General features: G+C 40.2%; 1 protein-coding gene across 2 annotated transcripts in view; it reads left to right on the plus strand.

The window, feature by feature from the left end:
- The first annotated feature begins 2,306 nt into the window (after positions 1-2,306).
- Positions 2,307-15,841, plus strand: part of PRUNE2 (prune homolog 2 with BCH domain) — a 130,192-nt gene continuing 116,657 nt past the window's right edge. For both annotated transcript variants that reach the window (XM_059873953.1, XM_059873954.1), the window contains exon 1: positions 2,307-2,412. In XM_059873953.1, the coding sequence (XP_059729936.1) occupies positions 2,377-2,412 (36 nt within the window). In that variant the 5' untranslated portion in view covers positions 2,307-2,376. The remainder of the gene's footprint in view (positions 2,413-15,841) is intronic.

The following is a 15,841-nucleotide window of genomic DNA, read 5'->3' on the forward strand; positions in this document are numbered from 1 at the left end:
CTCTGTCCATGGTTTTGCACAATAGGATATGAATAATTAATTATTCAATATGTAACTCATACAATAATTATGGAGGCAAAAAAGTTACTCAAAAAAGCAGTTTCAAAAGCTATCTAGTCCTAATGTTTTCAGGGAGCTCAGGCGCACACTCTTTTGTTTTCAGTGCAGCTGTACTGAGGCCATCTCTGGAAATCCAGCATGGGGATCACGAAGTATCCGCAGGTTCTTCTAGATTCAGTGAAGGACCACTTGGATATTACAATGCAGAGGTATATTTACACACACAGATCTGTTCAGGGGATGTACAAAGAAGCAATTAGTCATCACATTTTATTTACAGTGTATAAGAATGTGCGTTTTGGTATGAGGCGTAAGAACAAAACTTTCCTGCCTGTTCAGCAGGAAATTCAGCTTTTTCATTCAATTATTTGCTGTTCTGGCGCGTTTAAAAAATTATTTTTTTAATACACATGCACCAAAAAATAACCTTTTTAAGCATCAATTTCCCAAACTTTAGTTTAGGTTACGTAGCAAGGCGGATCTTTTGTTTCACAGACTTCACAGACTTTACTGAAGTGAGAGATATACTTTACTCCTTTTCTTTATGCAGGGCATATTGTTTTCATACGTTCCTAGTCAACCTCATCTCCGCATCCTAAGTTGCACAGCAATATCTGTATTGTAATACTTCAATTTCAAGTTACAAGTATGACAATATGTTGTGCAAAACCTGTAATTTTTCAGGAGACCTACTTTTCTGCAGAACAACCAGAAAACCCAAATTCAGATAGAGTTCTGAAATAAATTAGTGGGCAAACAGACAAATGCATTTCAGAAGAAGAAATGTTCCAGTAAATGAAACAGAATTATCTTTTTCCTGTAGAACACTGTCATTTAGAGTACTTTGCTTCATATAATTTGTCTACTCAAGTGTTTTAATGAAGATTTACCATCCAGTTTTAGAGGGTTATGATACAGATGACTGTATTCTTTCTGTTCCCCAGAACAATTTCCAACTGGAACATATGACTAGGCAGAGCAGATTGATTATGGCAGGAAACACAGTAACAGGATCTGCAAAATATCATGGAAGAATTAACAAATCAAATGAGAGTAAATTACAATTATAAGAAAAAGTTTGTTAATAAGGAAGCAAGAGCTTTTAGCTCTTACAGTAATATCTTCAATGAGCTGCAAAAAATACACGAGAGAAAAATCCCAGATCTCATAGCACTGAATTTATGAACAATTAGTCATCACTCACTCCTCAGTGAGGCACAACTTGATTGGAATAATAAAACTGCACTGTTCAGGTTAGTTATTTGGAGTGGGGAAAAAACCCACACTGTGGGGAATACTAGTGGTGTGAGAGCACTGGAGATGCTGCAAACCCTATAGTTTATTTTGTGGTCTACTCTGCACTCATTGCATGACCTCCCATTGACTTCTATAGTAGTGGATTCCAGCTCTTTGGCGTTTCTCTTTATTTCTCTACGAAGTGGTTTCTAGCCTAGAAGGCTCCTCTGTGAGCTGTTCAATTGAATATGTATATAAAATGTGACTGTGGGCAAAATATTTAGAAAAAATCCTAGGTTTGAGGTACAGGGCAGAGTTCACAGAGGCTTGACTGTGAAACACATAGAATCACAGAATGGCTTGAGTTGGAAGGGACCTTAAAGGACATCTAGTTCCAACTCCCCTGAAGTGGAGAGGGACACCTTACACTAAACCAGGCTCTGCAGAGCTCCATCCAAACTGCTCTTGAACTCCTCCAGTGATCGGGCATCCGCAACTTCCCTGGGCGGTGCCTCACAACCCTCAGCAGAGGTTTTTTCCTAACATCTAATCTAACCTGCTCTCTTGCAATTTGAACCCACTGCTTGGTTTTCTCCAGACCTTTAACACCATGGGAAGGGGACCGCGGAACGGTCACTGCCTCTGACCCCAATACCCTCGAGCCTTCCACTGATGAGTCTTACTAACCGTGAAGTGGGAACTGAGACACCACCGCCCAAGCAAGCCGCAGCAGCCACCGGCTGGTGCCTGTTGCTGGGAGCCCCTGCGTCGGGCGGGTCTCGGCGCGCCCTGTCCTTGGGTCAGGAATTCTTGTCAGAGAGCAAGCCGCCGCTTCCCGGGGCCTGGCGCCCGGCGCGGCGCAGGGAGCACGGCCGGGTCCCGCCGCGCCGCGTGCGCTCCGCGGGGCTCCGCGCCGGCCCTTGCGGCACGGGCTGACGTCAGCGCCCGCGGCGGCCAGGGCGGGGCGGGGCGGGCGCTCCGCAGCGCAGCGGGGCGCGGGGCAGCCGGGGCGCCGAGCGGGGCAGCGCCGAGCGGGCAGCCCGGCCGCGCTCCTGCCCTGCCCTGCGCCCGGCCGGAGCCATGGAGGAGTTCCTGCAGCGCGCCCAGTCCCGGCTGGTGAGTCACGGCGGGGGCCGGCGGGCGCGGGACTTCGCCCGACTTGCCGGGGACTGCAGCCATCGGCCTCGCCCCCGCAGCCCCGGGTGCGGCGCCCGCGGGCGCTCTCCGAAACTTCTCGGGGCAGTGTTATGGTCCTCCCGGGCGGGCGGCGGACAGAGGATGGGGCTGGTGACCTTCGCAGCCGCTGGGGTTGCGGCGTGTTTTGGGGGTGCGTTTTCTTCTCGCACCTTGCTGCCCTCTAATTCCTGCTGAATAATGCTGTGCTTTACGAGCCCACGAGCCCGTATCTGACAGGCATTGAGGGAGGTGTCAGCTTGCCGTTTGAGGATTATTTGCACATTTCTTGGGACTTTGAGATGCATCAAGTTGCATCTCAAAGGGAAGGGAGGGGAATAATACCCGAAGTCGCTGAAGAAGTATTATTTCTATGGTGTAAACGGCACAAGCAGTAGGGGATAAGTTTGGGTGAGCAAGATATTAAATAACTGCACATTATGGAAAGATTACCAAGGTTCAGCATCATAATTGTGTCTCAGTTGTCGGTCGTTAATGCCGTGGTAGGAATCACAGAGGTAAACTGATGCCGTTCTCAAACGCCTTGTTGGTAGGGCTGTGCTGAAAGTGCCGAGTATTTATTTTGTTTACTGTGACTGTTAATCTACCCCAGACAGTTGGGCTCTACCCCCTTATGTGGACTGCCAAAAGGAGTCTTAAAATGTTTTTAAGACTTAGGCCAACTCGTTTTCTATTTTGATTTTCTCTGCAAAACTCGTTTTTACTGACTTTTTACCTTTTATCTGTAGCCTGCATGCCCACTAGCTATCCAGCTCTAAGAAATGTGTTCAGTTGTCAGAGTAGGATTGGGTTTATCCCAGGGCTGCTTGTTCTATCCTGTGTGTTTGGGTATGTGGTACATGTAGGGCCTTCTCAGTTTCACAGATCTGTAAAGAATCTCTGGAGGGGGAGCAATCGTAAGCCCAAGATGCTCTTTCTTTGACAGACGTGGTTCTGTATCTAAAATGTTTTGTAAAAGATACTATCTTTTTTTTTCTTATACTATCTATTCTTGGCATGCATTGTTGGAAACCAGAGAATCAGCTAATTTTTTAGAGGAGTGGAGAAAGAGATGAGAAAACGAATCCCTTGGTGGCTTCCTTAATATTTAACTGTGTTGGCAAATAGTAAGGGTAAATAAACATGAAGTGTGTAATTCTGGTCACATGCCAACAGAAGTTGTTTTAGAATGTATTGTTAGGAGTTTTAAAAATATTTTCTTATGTTTTCATATAGGCAGTTGTAGTTTTGGTAGCCCTCTTAAAAGATACTGCACAATCCAGTTATAAATTCTTAATATATTTTTCTCATTAGAATTTCATGTATTACAAAATTTGAAGTGGAGATGGTGGTTTTGATGAACTTTCTGCTCAAGAACATCATAGGTAGTCTTACTTGGTAGACACCAATTGTGCAGCGATAATGCTTCCCCTTAGTAAGTAGCAAGCCGTAAAAACAATTTATTTACCTCTAAAATCAAATATTGCACTAATCTTTCTGAATAGCTTTTGATGATCAGAAAGAAGTTGTCTAGAAAATCAGAATCAAAAAAGGCCCATGGAGAATAGATGAAATTATTTCTTTCATTTAAATCAAGGGAGGAGCACATCAACTGAACGCACCACTGGAGCACCTTTATATTCCTGTAATGTGTGTTTTCAAAAAAAAAGAATCCTCTTTGTGCCTTCTGAATCGTGGGAAGAAAAGACATGTTTTGGAGGAGGCCTCCTCTACAGGAGTGGCTTTGTGGCAGGAGAGTGTCTTCTGACTCAATGTGTGGCCATGTCACCTGGTAATGGCTGGGGATGGAGCATCAGAGCACTGGTGTGTTCAGTTCAGAACAGATCCATAAATCTTACAGGTTGTCTTCAATTTGCCAGTTTACTCTGTACTACAGTGGCCTGAAAAGAGTAACCCAGAGAAATTCAAGATTTGCATTCTGCAGCATGAGAGGCTGATGATGTGTTTTCCTTTCAGCTTGGTCAGGCCTTTTGTGGGGAATTGTTCTCAGCTGGTAGCTAAAGGCTGAGTTGAGGCCAAGCAATGAGCAGTCTTTGTTTTAACACTGGTGTAAGGTAAAACTGTGCAGGGGAATGGGTGAATGACGAAGGAGGAAGGAGTTGCTGTGTGTTGTGCTACTGCAGCCGTATCAGTGGAAGATGCTAAAAGGACTACAGTTGTATCTGAGAGGCCTGGTGATACCAGTGTCACAGTGCTGGCATTTCACACCACAGGTGTTCTTGTTAGCTTAAACAGGTTACAGTGCACTGACTACCTGGTTGCTACTCGCCATGAGTAAAGGAAAATTTTCCCCAGAAGAAAAGTTGCTCTAGACCATGCAAGGGAACCTATTACAGGAAGTGCTTTGTCATTCATTTGGGTCTGGATCCAGCCACAGCATTAATCAAGGCTATTTATCTGCACTGAGGAAATTATAGCCTCAGACTGTGCTGCACAAAGGGCATGCTTGTTTTTTGTTTTCTAAGTTTTTGTATTGTGTACCTTCATCGATTGTTGGAGAGGAAAATTCTCTGTGTATTACCTATTAATAATAAAGCTTCAGCTAGACTATTCCTTCTCAAAAAACAATGGATTTTGCTTTCATAGCTTGTAAAACACCCTCAGTAATTTTCAGTACCAGTCTTTGAAGTTGTTACGTATAATCTATGTACAACCAAGGAGGCAAGAGTTCTGAAGACAATAGATGACGGGATATAAGAAATGCCATACTGACATTTTTTCACATTTATGGTTCTGTTCTGCAGGTTTTTCTCCATTTTTATGTAAGTCTGGTAATAAAGTGACAGTAGGTGAGGCTAGATGAGATCAAAGATCCTTCTAAACCATTCTATCTTGTCTAGTGGGAGATTATAAACAGTAGAATACACAGGCTGATCAGGTGCTGAAAGCTGAGATCAAAATGTATAGAATGAACATGAACTAACATGTTAGCCACAGCTAGAACCATCTTCCATACATTTGGCTGTGTCATGTGCTTGGGGTTTTTTTTTATGCTTTGACTTCAACAAAATCCCTGAGACAGTGAGTTTTACAGTTTTATCATGTGCTTTGTTTGACAGCGACAATATCCCTCTTTGTTTGTTTTAAATTGCCTGACAATTTTGATGTGCGGTCTATGATGCTTCTACCTGAGTGAATATTTTATTTCACTTTCTCTCTGGCCTTAATAATTAAGTAGTACCATATCCTCCTTGTCTTCTTTCAGACATTTTTAAGCTAAAGTTTTCTGTTGCCTCTTTATACATGAGCATCAGTCTGTCACTCTGCTAATCCTTGTGCCCTTTCTCTGAAGATTTTTTTTAACCATTTGAAAGCTGAGAGCCCAGAACCGCCTGTCAGGTTTGAGTCATAACAGCATAAAAGACTGACAGTTGTACAGTTGTCTCCTCTTTTTTTTTCCCCATTTCCTTAAGGGTTCTTGCTATCCTAGTTATTCTGTTTTGCTGTCAGAAGGCGTTTTTCTGATGCTTTCAGAGTATCATGTAACGTGAATTCATGATGTTTTTGCTGCTTACTAGTACTTTTTTTAAAGCTCGTCTGACAGTGTACAGTGCCTCAGTACAGTTAAAACTGAAGACAGGTTGTTTTCTCACGGTTTCCCTACTCTGCACTTCCTAGCCCTCAGTTCCATTTACTGTTTTGTTCCCTAGTCCCTCAGTGTCATGAGTCCTTTCTTCAGTTCTTGTAGCCAGTTACAGATTTGACTCTCCTACATAATCTGGTATTGTCTGCAGCTTTTCCCACTCATTATTTGCCTGCCTTTCCTACTAGAAGTGATATTATTTATTATTTATGGATTTGAGAGACAGCACATATCTAAGCACATACTCTTTTGGAGAATCCTTCATGATTATTCTTCATTGAAAAACTGACCATGTGTTCCTGTCCTTTTTTCCCTGAATTTTTAATCCTGTAGTATGTCATGAAAGGTTGACACCCCTTTTTTTCTTGGGTGATTTTGTTTCTTTATTGGCCTGTAGGAAATTTTTGAGTAATATTTTGGAAGATCCAAATACAATACTTGCTTGTTCTTCTCTGCACACTTACTGAGCTATTTAAGAACTTCACTTAACTTAAAACATTTTTGTACAAAAAATGTCATTCTTTACTAACACTGTCTTTTCCCCACTGTATTATGTTATTAATCTCTTGGGATTAGACTCTTTCAGGTACAGGCAAACTGTCCAGCTGGAGAAGAGTTACTGATCAGTCAGTATAAAATTTTGTGTGATTTATTAAAGAAAACAAATCAAAAGCTTAAGGTTTCGGTGGTGTAGCTTCAGACTGATTATCAGAGCAGTTATCAAGACATTAAAGTCAATTAAATAGAGAACGAAACATTCAGAGAGTACTTCCTCAGTAATTCTCTGACAGAGAATACTGTGTACTGAGGAAGGTACTTAAATTAGGTATTTTTCAAGTAATCTTATATGCTTCCGACTGTTACAGTGAAGTGGAATGACTGTGAGAAGCTAAATCAAGGGAATATGTCAAGAAAGAAGCTGTAAGAATTTTTAAAACAAATTTACAGAATTGCCTCTGAGAGATGCTGAAACAAGGATTGCCAGAGAGTGCTTTTTCCCTGGCTTGAGGTCTGTGCCTAATGGAGAACTTAATGCTTTGTATGCTGGCTTCAGGGAAGTCAAGAACAGGATGAGTCCCAAAAAGGCTTAATGTGCTGATGATACTGAGATAACCACATACTGCAGCAAAGTACTTCAAACTAGTAATTGAAAGATGGTCCTCCTGCTGCAGAGAATAGCAAATTAGCTGGGGAAATAATCTTTCTAAATGCTATGTCATCTTCAGCAGTTAACAGTATTTGGGGTGAAAAAAACCCAAACCCTCTAAAAATTGAAGTTCTTTTAATCCCTTGCTGGTACAAGAAAAGAGACCAGAATGCTAGACCAACGTTACACCTGGCAGTGTACACATTGGACAAATGGGGTATTATGACTCCAGACAGGTGTGCCCAAATAAATGCTGGACTGTGTGACTGGGCATTTTCCAGTCTGAGGAAAATATAACTGAGGGCAGGACCCTTGACCAGGGAGATGCCCTTGAGAATGCCTTTAAAAAGGCTTTTAAGGCACTGCTTTGATAGATATGAAAAATGAATGTTGTGCTTGCTTCTGAGGCACGGAAGTTCAAAGAACAGTTAGTGATGATGGCATGACTTGAGTAGATTTATGTGACCGCAGTTTAAAAACAAGCTGAGTCACTTACATGCTTATTCATAGTGCCTCTTATTTTCCTATTTGGAGTTTTTTTATCAATGATAGGCAGTGGTTACTTTGAAAATAGTCTTTGCTTTAGTTGGAATAATTTTGGCTTTATAGGAAGTGAGAGACACTACAGAAGTGAAGCAGAAGTTATTTTCCCAGAAACTGCTGAACATCTCCAAGCTGAGGAGTAAAAAAGCTTTTAAACATTTCGACAGGGAATCAAGTCTTACCCTCTCATGTGTCTTCTTTGCATTCATCCAGCAGCACACAAGGGACTTGACTCCACTTAGCAAGGCACTTATGCTATGTAAGAATTAAAGAGGAAGAGTAATGATATTGACTTCCATCGGAAAACTCAGATATAGAAGTTGTGCATACACCTAAAATGGTTGCAGAATCAGAGTATTATGGCTGATTAACATTTTATTACTTAAATCTGTCAGAAGAAATCATGCAGCAGCAGCTAGGGAGTCAGTGTTTAGTAATAAGGAAAAAAGAGTAAACATTGCATGAATACAAATCTGACGTAAATTTTTAAACAAAGCAAAGTTATGAGCAGTTACAGTAATGCTGAAGGGCTGGTTTTTGTTATGCTACAGTTTCAAGTGGAATACTCCCTTCTTTTATGGGCACCACATAATCAGAAATATTTCTTAACTGGAAAAGAATTCGGGAATCATAAGAAAATTATTTAAAGAATTCATGTCCAAGGGAAAAAAAAAAGAACTAATCATAAAACTTGATTAAATTACTGCTGCACTGAGACATGAGAGCAGTCTGGATCTATGAGGTTGCTAGAAGCAATGCAAAGAAAGGAAGGAATCGTTCATTCAGGTATATGGGAATAAATATGTAATTGCTAAACAGTCATCAGAAGCTAAATAAAGAGAATATTTCCAGAAAATTAGGTCTATTAGCAAGGAAGACAGTTTCCTGGAGGAAGAAAATAAAACCTGAATTGGATGAACATATGTAAAACTGCTTTAAAAAGCAACATCTGATTGTAAGGAAAATATATTGGGTAATTTAATAGCCTTTTACGGTTCCTACTAAAGTAAGACAGACTACAAACATGTGGCAGAAATTGAGAATTACAAATGCTTTTCCCCCATGGATTTTCATGGTTTGGGATGATAGAAATAGCATTCTTAAACACTTACCTACATACCGTGTTTTTCTTCCATCTCTGGTGCAGTGATAAGTGAAGCACACCATATTGGCAATGATTAGGTCAAATTCTGTCCCGGTTAGCTTTTGGGGTCTTGAATCACTGCATATGTAGCTGACTTACTTTATATTTTGTTCTACGCACAAATAAATTCCAAAGGCATTTCAGTGCAGTGTAGTAGGGTTTTTACTAGGGTATCACACAACTATTAAAGTGTAGCCGTGGTTCTGCTGTGCTAGATTACATGTAAATACTTAATTAAAAAATCGGTTCGGTTCCTATCTTAGGGGTCTGTTGGACATACTAGATCGAGCGGATAAATCCAAAGTAGTAGTATGGTGGTAATAGTTGGGTTTATGTTTCCTCACCTATTTGTTAGCATTTTTGCGAATGACAGTTTTGTGTAGGAGTTAGAAAAAACCAGAAAGTTGCTGTGGTTTGGAAACATGTCTTCAAGCATAAGGACAGCATCACAGAAAAATGGAATCTGACTGCTCTTTCTGTTCCTCTGCTATAGACTGTCAGGAGATAAAACTTAGTGTTTCATTATTGAATAGGAAATGGTAGATGAAGCAGAAAAAGATTTGAAAAGGTTTCAAGATGTTGTTGAGGCATTATCTTGAACATGATGGAGCAAGGAGCGTGGGAAGAGGGAGGTCTGTATAGGCAGAGTCGGAGTCACTGGCTAGGAGGGGAAGGCTTTCCACAGCATGGCTGTGGAAGCTGGTAGGTTGCTTCTGCTGAAACCAAATAATGTTTATGTTATTAAACCATCACATCATGATAGCCTGAGTGCTAGCTCTGAGGGTAGGCAGGAAAGATTAATGAGCTAGACAGGCCTGCAGGACTTTGCAGTAGGTAAGTAGTGTCTAAACTGAGCATGATGCCAGGATTACAGGCTGGAGTTATAGGTAGGATACTTTGATGAGTTCCTTATATATATATCTGTGATTTATGGTCCTCTGAGTGAGAGGTATAGTAAAAGGAGAGAGAGTAAAACCTCAGCTTTAACCATGCTCGGGTGTACTGTATGATTGTGTTCGTGCTGGGAAGGTGTGCATAGGTGTGAGATTTTAGTTTGGAAAGGGCAGGACTGGAGCAACATGGAACTCCTGTTTGCCAGCCTGGAGTCCTGAGGGAGATTAGTCTTAGGATTTAAATGGCTTTGTAACATAATGACTTCAAAGAAGGGAGTCTGTTCCCAAAAACAGTTGGACAGGTCCTTAACAAAAGATATGGTATCACTTGTTCTAACAAGATCCAAATAGATGGTGGCAAAGTAAGGACAGAGGATTGACAGTGAAAAGACTGGGAAGATTTCAGAAAATGATGACATCTGGAGGACGTCAGATAGTTCTCCTTCCTTGTTTAATGAATCATTTGACAGTAACTGAATGATGTGTAATCAGCCTAATAGATCTAATGCACTGGCCCAGTTCCATCTTGCACAGTCATAACCTGCTTCTGTACATTTCCTTCTAGCTGTAATTTATTAAACTTAAGCCTCCTTATGACAAATTCTGTCTAGACTACAGTTTGATTTTGCAGTGTTGTTTTGTTCTGTTTTGTTCTACTTTATGACTTACCTGTTTTGTACTACTTAGGAAGTTTTGATCTTACTGTATTTTGATAGCAGTAATTGTGTTCATGTCTGTTTGTAATTGGCACAGTTTTGGTTTTTGATTTAGTCTTGTGTGTGGAAGTGGCGCCGTGTGCAGCCCCTGATGCTAACTAACCAATTTAGCTGCTAAACCAGCCCTTGCCTGTGAGACACCATCATGCTGTAGCAGCCTTTTCCTTAATGGTTAATCTCATTGTGCTACATTGTGCTACACAGCATACAAATTATCATTCTCAATAAACACTTCTTTGCCCTTGTACAGTACTGATTACAAAATCCTAATCAAAGAGGAGTTGGTAGGGAAGAAGAGAACTCTGAATTTTTTTTAGCTACTGTCATGTTCTTATAAATCCTGGATATATGTGGAGACTTAAAATCTGGAGGGCTACAGAGACAGGCATATTCTGCTTGGTGAACCTTGTATGCTGATCTGTAGTCAGTGGGATGGGTAGAAAGAGGAAAACTTCCCTTTGATGAAAAGCAGAATTCCTCTGGAATTCTGCTTTGAATATATTTGTCTTTTTCTGAAGCAGTGATAAATGGTAAACTTTTGAACACTTGCAGGGACAGTCCTAAATATAGACAGTTGGCAAATAACCAGTTGACTAAGCAGCCTTTCTTTGACTTAGAAAATGTTTCAGCATTCAAAGTCATTTGCAGGGCTGCCTGTGTTGCAGCTGAGTCATAAGGGGTACCGTGGTGGTTTAACCTGCTGGAAAACTAAGCTACTAGGTTTGATGATGCCTTAATGCAGTCCACTTAAGTTTCATATATGTTTACTTAGTTTTCTTACAGAAAACTGTCTGATCTCTTTGAGACTTCATCCTTAGCAGTCTCATTACTTAGGAAAACAAATGGCTTTTTGTGATATCTTGGGTATTGTGTCTGTTAAGAGGGTGTTTAGGACTATATGAAATCTTGGAAAGGTTAGTCTGCAGGGTTCCTGCATGTCTCTTTAACGTGTTTAATTAAGTAAATAGCCATATAATGTTAAAAGACTGGATACTGTTTGACTCCCCATTTCACTTCCAGTCTCTTTCTGGGCTTGGATTTGGTTCTGTGCTTCTTTGATTTTCTTTTTGAATTAAAAAAAAAAATTAGCTAACATAAGAATGGCAATAACCCAAGCAATTTAAATAATTGTAGCTCAGAAAACAAACAAAATTTTCTATTTTTGCAAAGATGGACTTGACTGTTCTTTCTCTTGATTTAGTTGAAATAGGGTGTGTGGGAATTTTTTGACTAGCAAAAATACTGCAATTCAAGTTTACCTGAATTACAGATGTTTTCAAAATTCAAAATTAATTACTCAGTCTGTGAGGGGTTTGGAGACTGAATGGTATCACTGGGGCATTCATTGTCTGTGGTAAAGAGATGATGTACTACTTCTTTACCACCCTCAAGGAAATCTGTGCATTTGTCTCTATGACAAATGGGAACTGTAGAGGCTGGTGATAGATAAACTGTGCAGTTGCTGCAAACAGCTTTCAAATTTTGGAACTTGGCTACTTTTTAACATAACTTTTTTTTTTTTTTTTTGCATGAAAGGAAGAGATATGGGATGTTTCTGTATGATTCTTTGCTTTCTGCATATTCTAAAAGGCAAACTGCATAAACTTATATAAAGGCAGTTCCATGCTACTGTGAGGATGCCTTCCCTTCCTTGAAAATTTTATGTACACTAGAACTTCAGCACTGACAGTCCTAGGACTAGAATAAAAAGGTTTCATTGATTGAAGTACTATCACTCTGCACTAAAGTCTTCGTTCCAGGGATAAGGGAGTGGTCTAGACTGGAATTCTAGTCCTTGATTTCCAGAGACACTTGCTTATATCCTGTTTAAATCACATGTGAAAATTAATGAAATATTTGTTAACATCTTAAAGATCATTGCACAGTTTTTACTGTCACCGTTTGTGCAGTGGAAGAGGAGTTTCTGAGGCTGAGTCAGAGGTATTTTACTTGATTTATTTTACTAAGTTTGTACAATAGTTGTAGTATGGTATGAGCCTGTCTCAATGTCAAGGTCTTGAAGCTTCATAGGAAAAACCAATTAAAGTAGCCATCAATTTCCCCCCCTTTCCCCATGTGATAATTAAACCAGTTGTAATCTCATGGCCTGAAAAGATCATCTGTTTATATATTCTAAGTAAAACAAAAGTTACAGTTGAAAGAGAAAATGAACTGATCTAAAGAAAGACTTTTGTTTAAATTTAGATAAGTGTGAAGACTGAACTCTGCTTGACTAAAAATGCTGGAGTCTTGTTTACATTTATACTGGGTAAAACTGAAGAGAGTGGCGTTGGTATGCAAAAATAGAACACTAAAGACAAAAATGCTCTCTTGTAATGTCGACAGCAATAAGCAGGTGACCTTACCTTCTTGTGTCCTTTTCTCCTCAACTTCATAGTTTTCAAGGAGGCTGTATAAGTAAGTATAACTTACTTATATTTTTATTTTGTTTTTCCTTTCCCCTATTTTTTTCTTTCTTCTCATTGTCTTTTCTAAGCACTACAATACTCAACAGGCAGAGCTATGATACTGCCATGTTGCTGTTAAGAGTAGAGGAGTGTACAGTGTGTGTGAAATTAGTATAGACTCTCAGTATATTTCAATGATTTCGGAACGCTGCAGTGTAAGTACTTTGTGGTTCTTCATCAGTGCTGGCGATAGTGTAGTTTGTCTTTTCCTTCTGTGACAACGAGTGAGCTACAGATGCATTTTGTCATACATCTTATATTTTAGGATAAATTAAGCTTTTGGGATGTGGTTGTTTCTGAACTGCCACTTTAAGTTCTACCTTACAACATGCTGTCTTCTGCTAAAAAACGAGATCATCCTACCTGCTTCTGCATTTTGCTGCACTGAAAAATAAACAAAGATGCTAAACAGGAGGTGAAATGACATTCTACATAGTTCTACCTCTGCTTGTTTGCATGTGTCCTCCATTTTTTACTGAGAGCTTACTTACCTTTTAAACTAGTTAGAATTGAAGTCTTTGCATATTTCAAATTTTTAGACTCCAAATCAGTGCCACTTGATGATGTTGTGGCAAAAGCGACCTAGTTAGTTGTCCTATTAAGCAGTGATTAGAATTTAGCTGCTTTTCTTCCAACCAGATAGTAATTACTGATGCTGAATTAACAGCAGTCTGTTGGAGCAGAATCTGCTCTCTGCTTCCATAAATCAGGAGTGGTTGTACATCTATGTTTCATATAATTGTTTGAGTCACAGTAAAATATCAGGAGCTACAGCTGGAGTAGTAATCTGATGTATTCTGTCCAATTTAAAAACTCAGAGGATAATTGAATTCCAGGCATTGTAAGGTATAAGCATATCTCTCAGATGCATGAAAATCTCAGTTACAGATCTATTGCTTTGTGAGAATGTGGTGCTCACTTTAAAGCATAGGTTTGGATTTTAATGTTTCCAAAGTGACTGCAATGATTCTTTAGGAAGAGACTATATATGATAGTCAAAGAAGGCGAGACTGAGGAAGACGGAAAGGGGCTGCAAACACTGAGTGCAGTTGGCAACCTGGCATGTCAGCCTTAGCAGTTTTACCTTAGTCCACTATTAAATTACCATTTTCATGTAGGTCACTTTGCACTCACATTCTCTGTCACTTGGACACACAGAGAGAAGCACAGACCCTAGGGAATCTGTTTCTAGGCATTGTTGAGTTACACAGGAAAATTCCTAAGGTGATGGGAGTAGAGACCTTAGTGAATAAGACTGGTCAAGTTGGAATCTTTTGATATGTATTAGAAACTGACTGACTTCTTCAGTAAATTTGCACCACTAAGGAAGGAGGAAGCTAGGCTTTCCTTATGCCCATATGGCATGCTATAGCTTTTGATTTTCTGACAAACACTGTTCAAGAAATAAAGTACTGTTGATACTCTATTTTTGCTTTGATTTGAAGGAGAAATTTGAGGGCCTCGAGGGCAAGACTTCAAAGGAATATCTGAGGTCACTAGGTTTGGTTGGCTTGAGGGAAGAGAAGGCTGAGGCAAGACGGGGTGGTGGCAGGGGAGCTGCTGATCTCTCCTTGTGAGTGGTGATAGGAAAAAGGAAAAGGAAAAGGAGTGAACCTGTGCCGGGGGATGTTTAGACTGCACATTAGAAAGGTTCTTTGCTTAAAGAGAGGTTGCTCAGTCACTAGCACAGGCTTCTCATGGAAGTGTTCATGGCATCAAAGCCTCTCAGAATTCAAGGAGAGTCTGGGTGATGCTCTTAGTAATTTAGTTTTGTGTTGGGTAGCCCTGCAAGAATCAGGGAGTTGGACTTGATGGTCCAATGAATACCTTCCAACTTGAGATATTCAAGGATGTTATGATTCTGTGAAATATGAAGAGCTTTTATTTCTTCCATTGAAACAAAAAGCAGTGTAGTAAACAATTTTTTTCAGGCTCTTCTACAAAATCTAAAATAGATCTGGTTTCTTTGTGGTCATAGTTTGATATACTCTTGCATATATTTTCAAGCCTGAATATTAATAAGTATGTAATTAACAGATTCAGAGCATCACAGATTCTTGAGGAAGGACTTTCAATCACCTGGCTTGTAATTTTTTGGCGGAAGGACAGGATAAGTTCCATCCCTCAGAGGTCTGGGCAGAATTCGCAGCTGCAGTAGGTGATGGCTACTGCAGCTGTAAGACTGTTTATCTTCACGTTAGAATATTTAGCCCTCATGATAGACTATTCATCTGTGGCAGTCCAGAGAAGCTCAGAAATGGCATGCTTCCTTGCTCAGATGTCCTTTTTGTTTTTCTTTGGAAGAGTAAATCTCCACAGCATTTCTTTGGAGGACTCCTTTACACATTGCTGAATGTTTAGAAAGTAACTAATTTTTGTGGTATTTGGTGTGAACTAGTTTGGAATGTGATAGAATGATAGAAGAGCATGTTGTCTGCACTGAGAGTTGGAAACCACTTCTGTAATAAAAATAAGCAGAGGTCTGTAGAAAGAGATAACAGACAGGGCAAGGGAATTTGCTTGCACTTTCTGCATCTTTACAGCAATGCTTGGGTACTTAAAACCCCATTCTCTCCTGTTCGTTAACACTGATTACTGTTTTGAACAAGAATATCGTGTGACACATTTAAGTTAAGAATAGATGGCTGGAATTTATAGAACCTTATTTGACATGATAGGTGAGTAAGACACAGTCTAAGCTGGGGACTGAATATGCACTGAATATACAGAGACACAAACTCCCTCCCCCCCCTCCCACCCAAACAAAAAACAACCAACCAAAGAAACCTCCTACCAAAACAAAAAACTCCAGCAGAAATATCCCTGTACACCTTCTCCCCGCCCCCCCAACAAATAC

The sequence above is a fragment of the Haemorhous mexicanus genome, chromosome Z (assembly GCF_027477595.1).
Source record: "Haemorhous mexicanus isolate bHaeMex1 chromosome Z, bHaeMex1.pri, whole genome shotgun sequence".
In the NCBI taxonomy this organism is placed as follows: Eukaryota; Metazoa; Chordata; class Aves; order Passeriformes; family Fringillidae; genus Haemorhous; species Haemorhous mexicanus.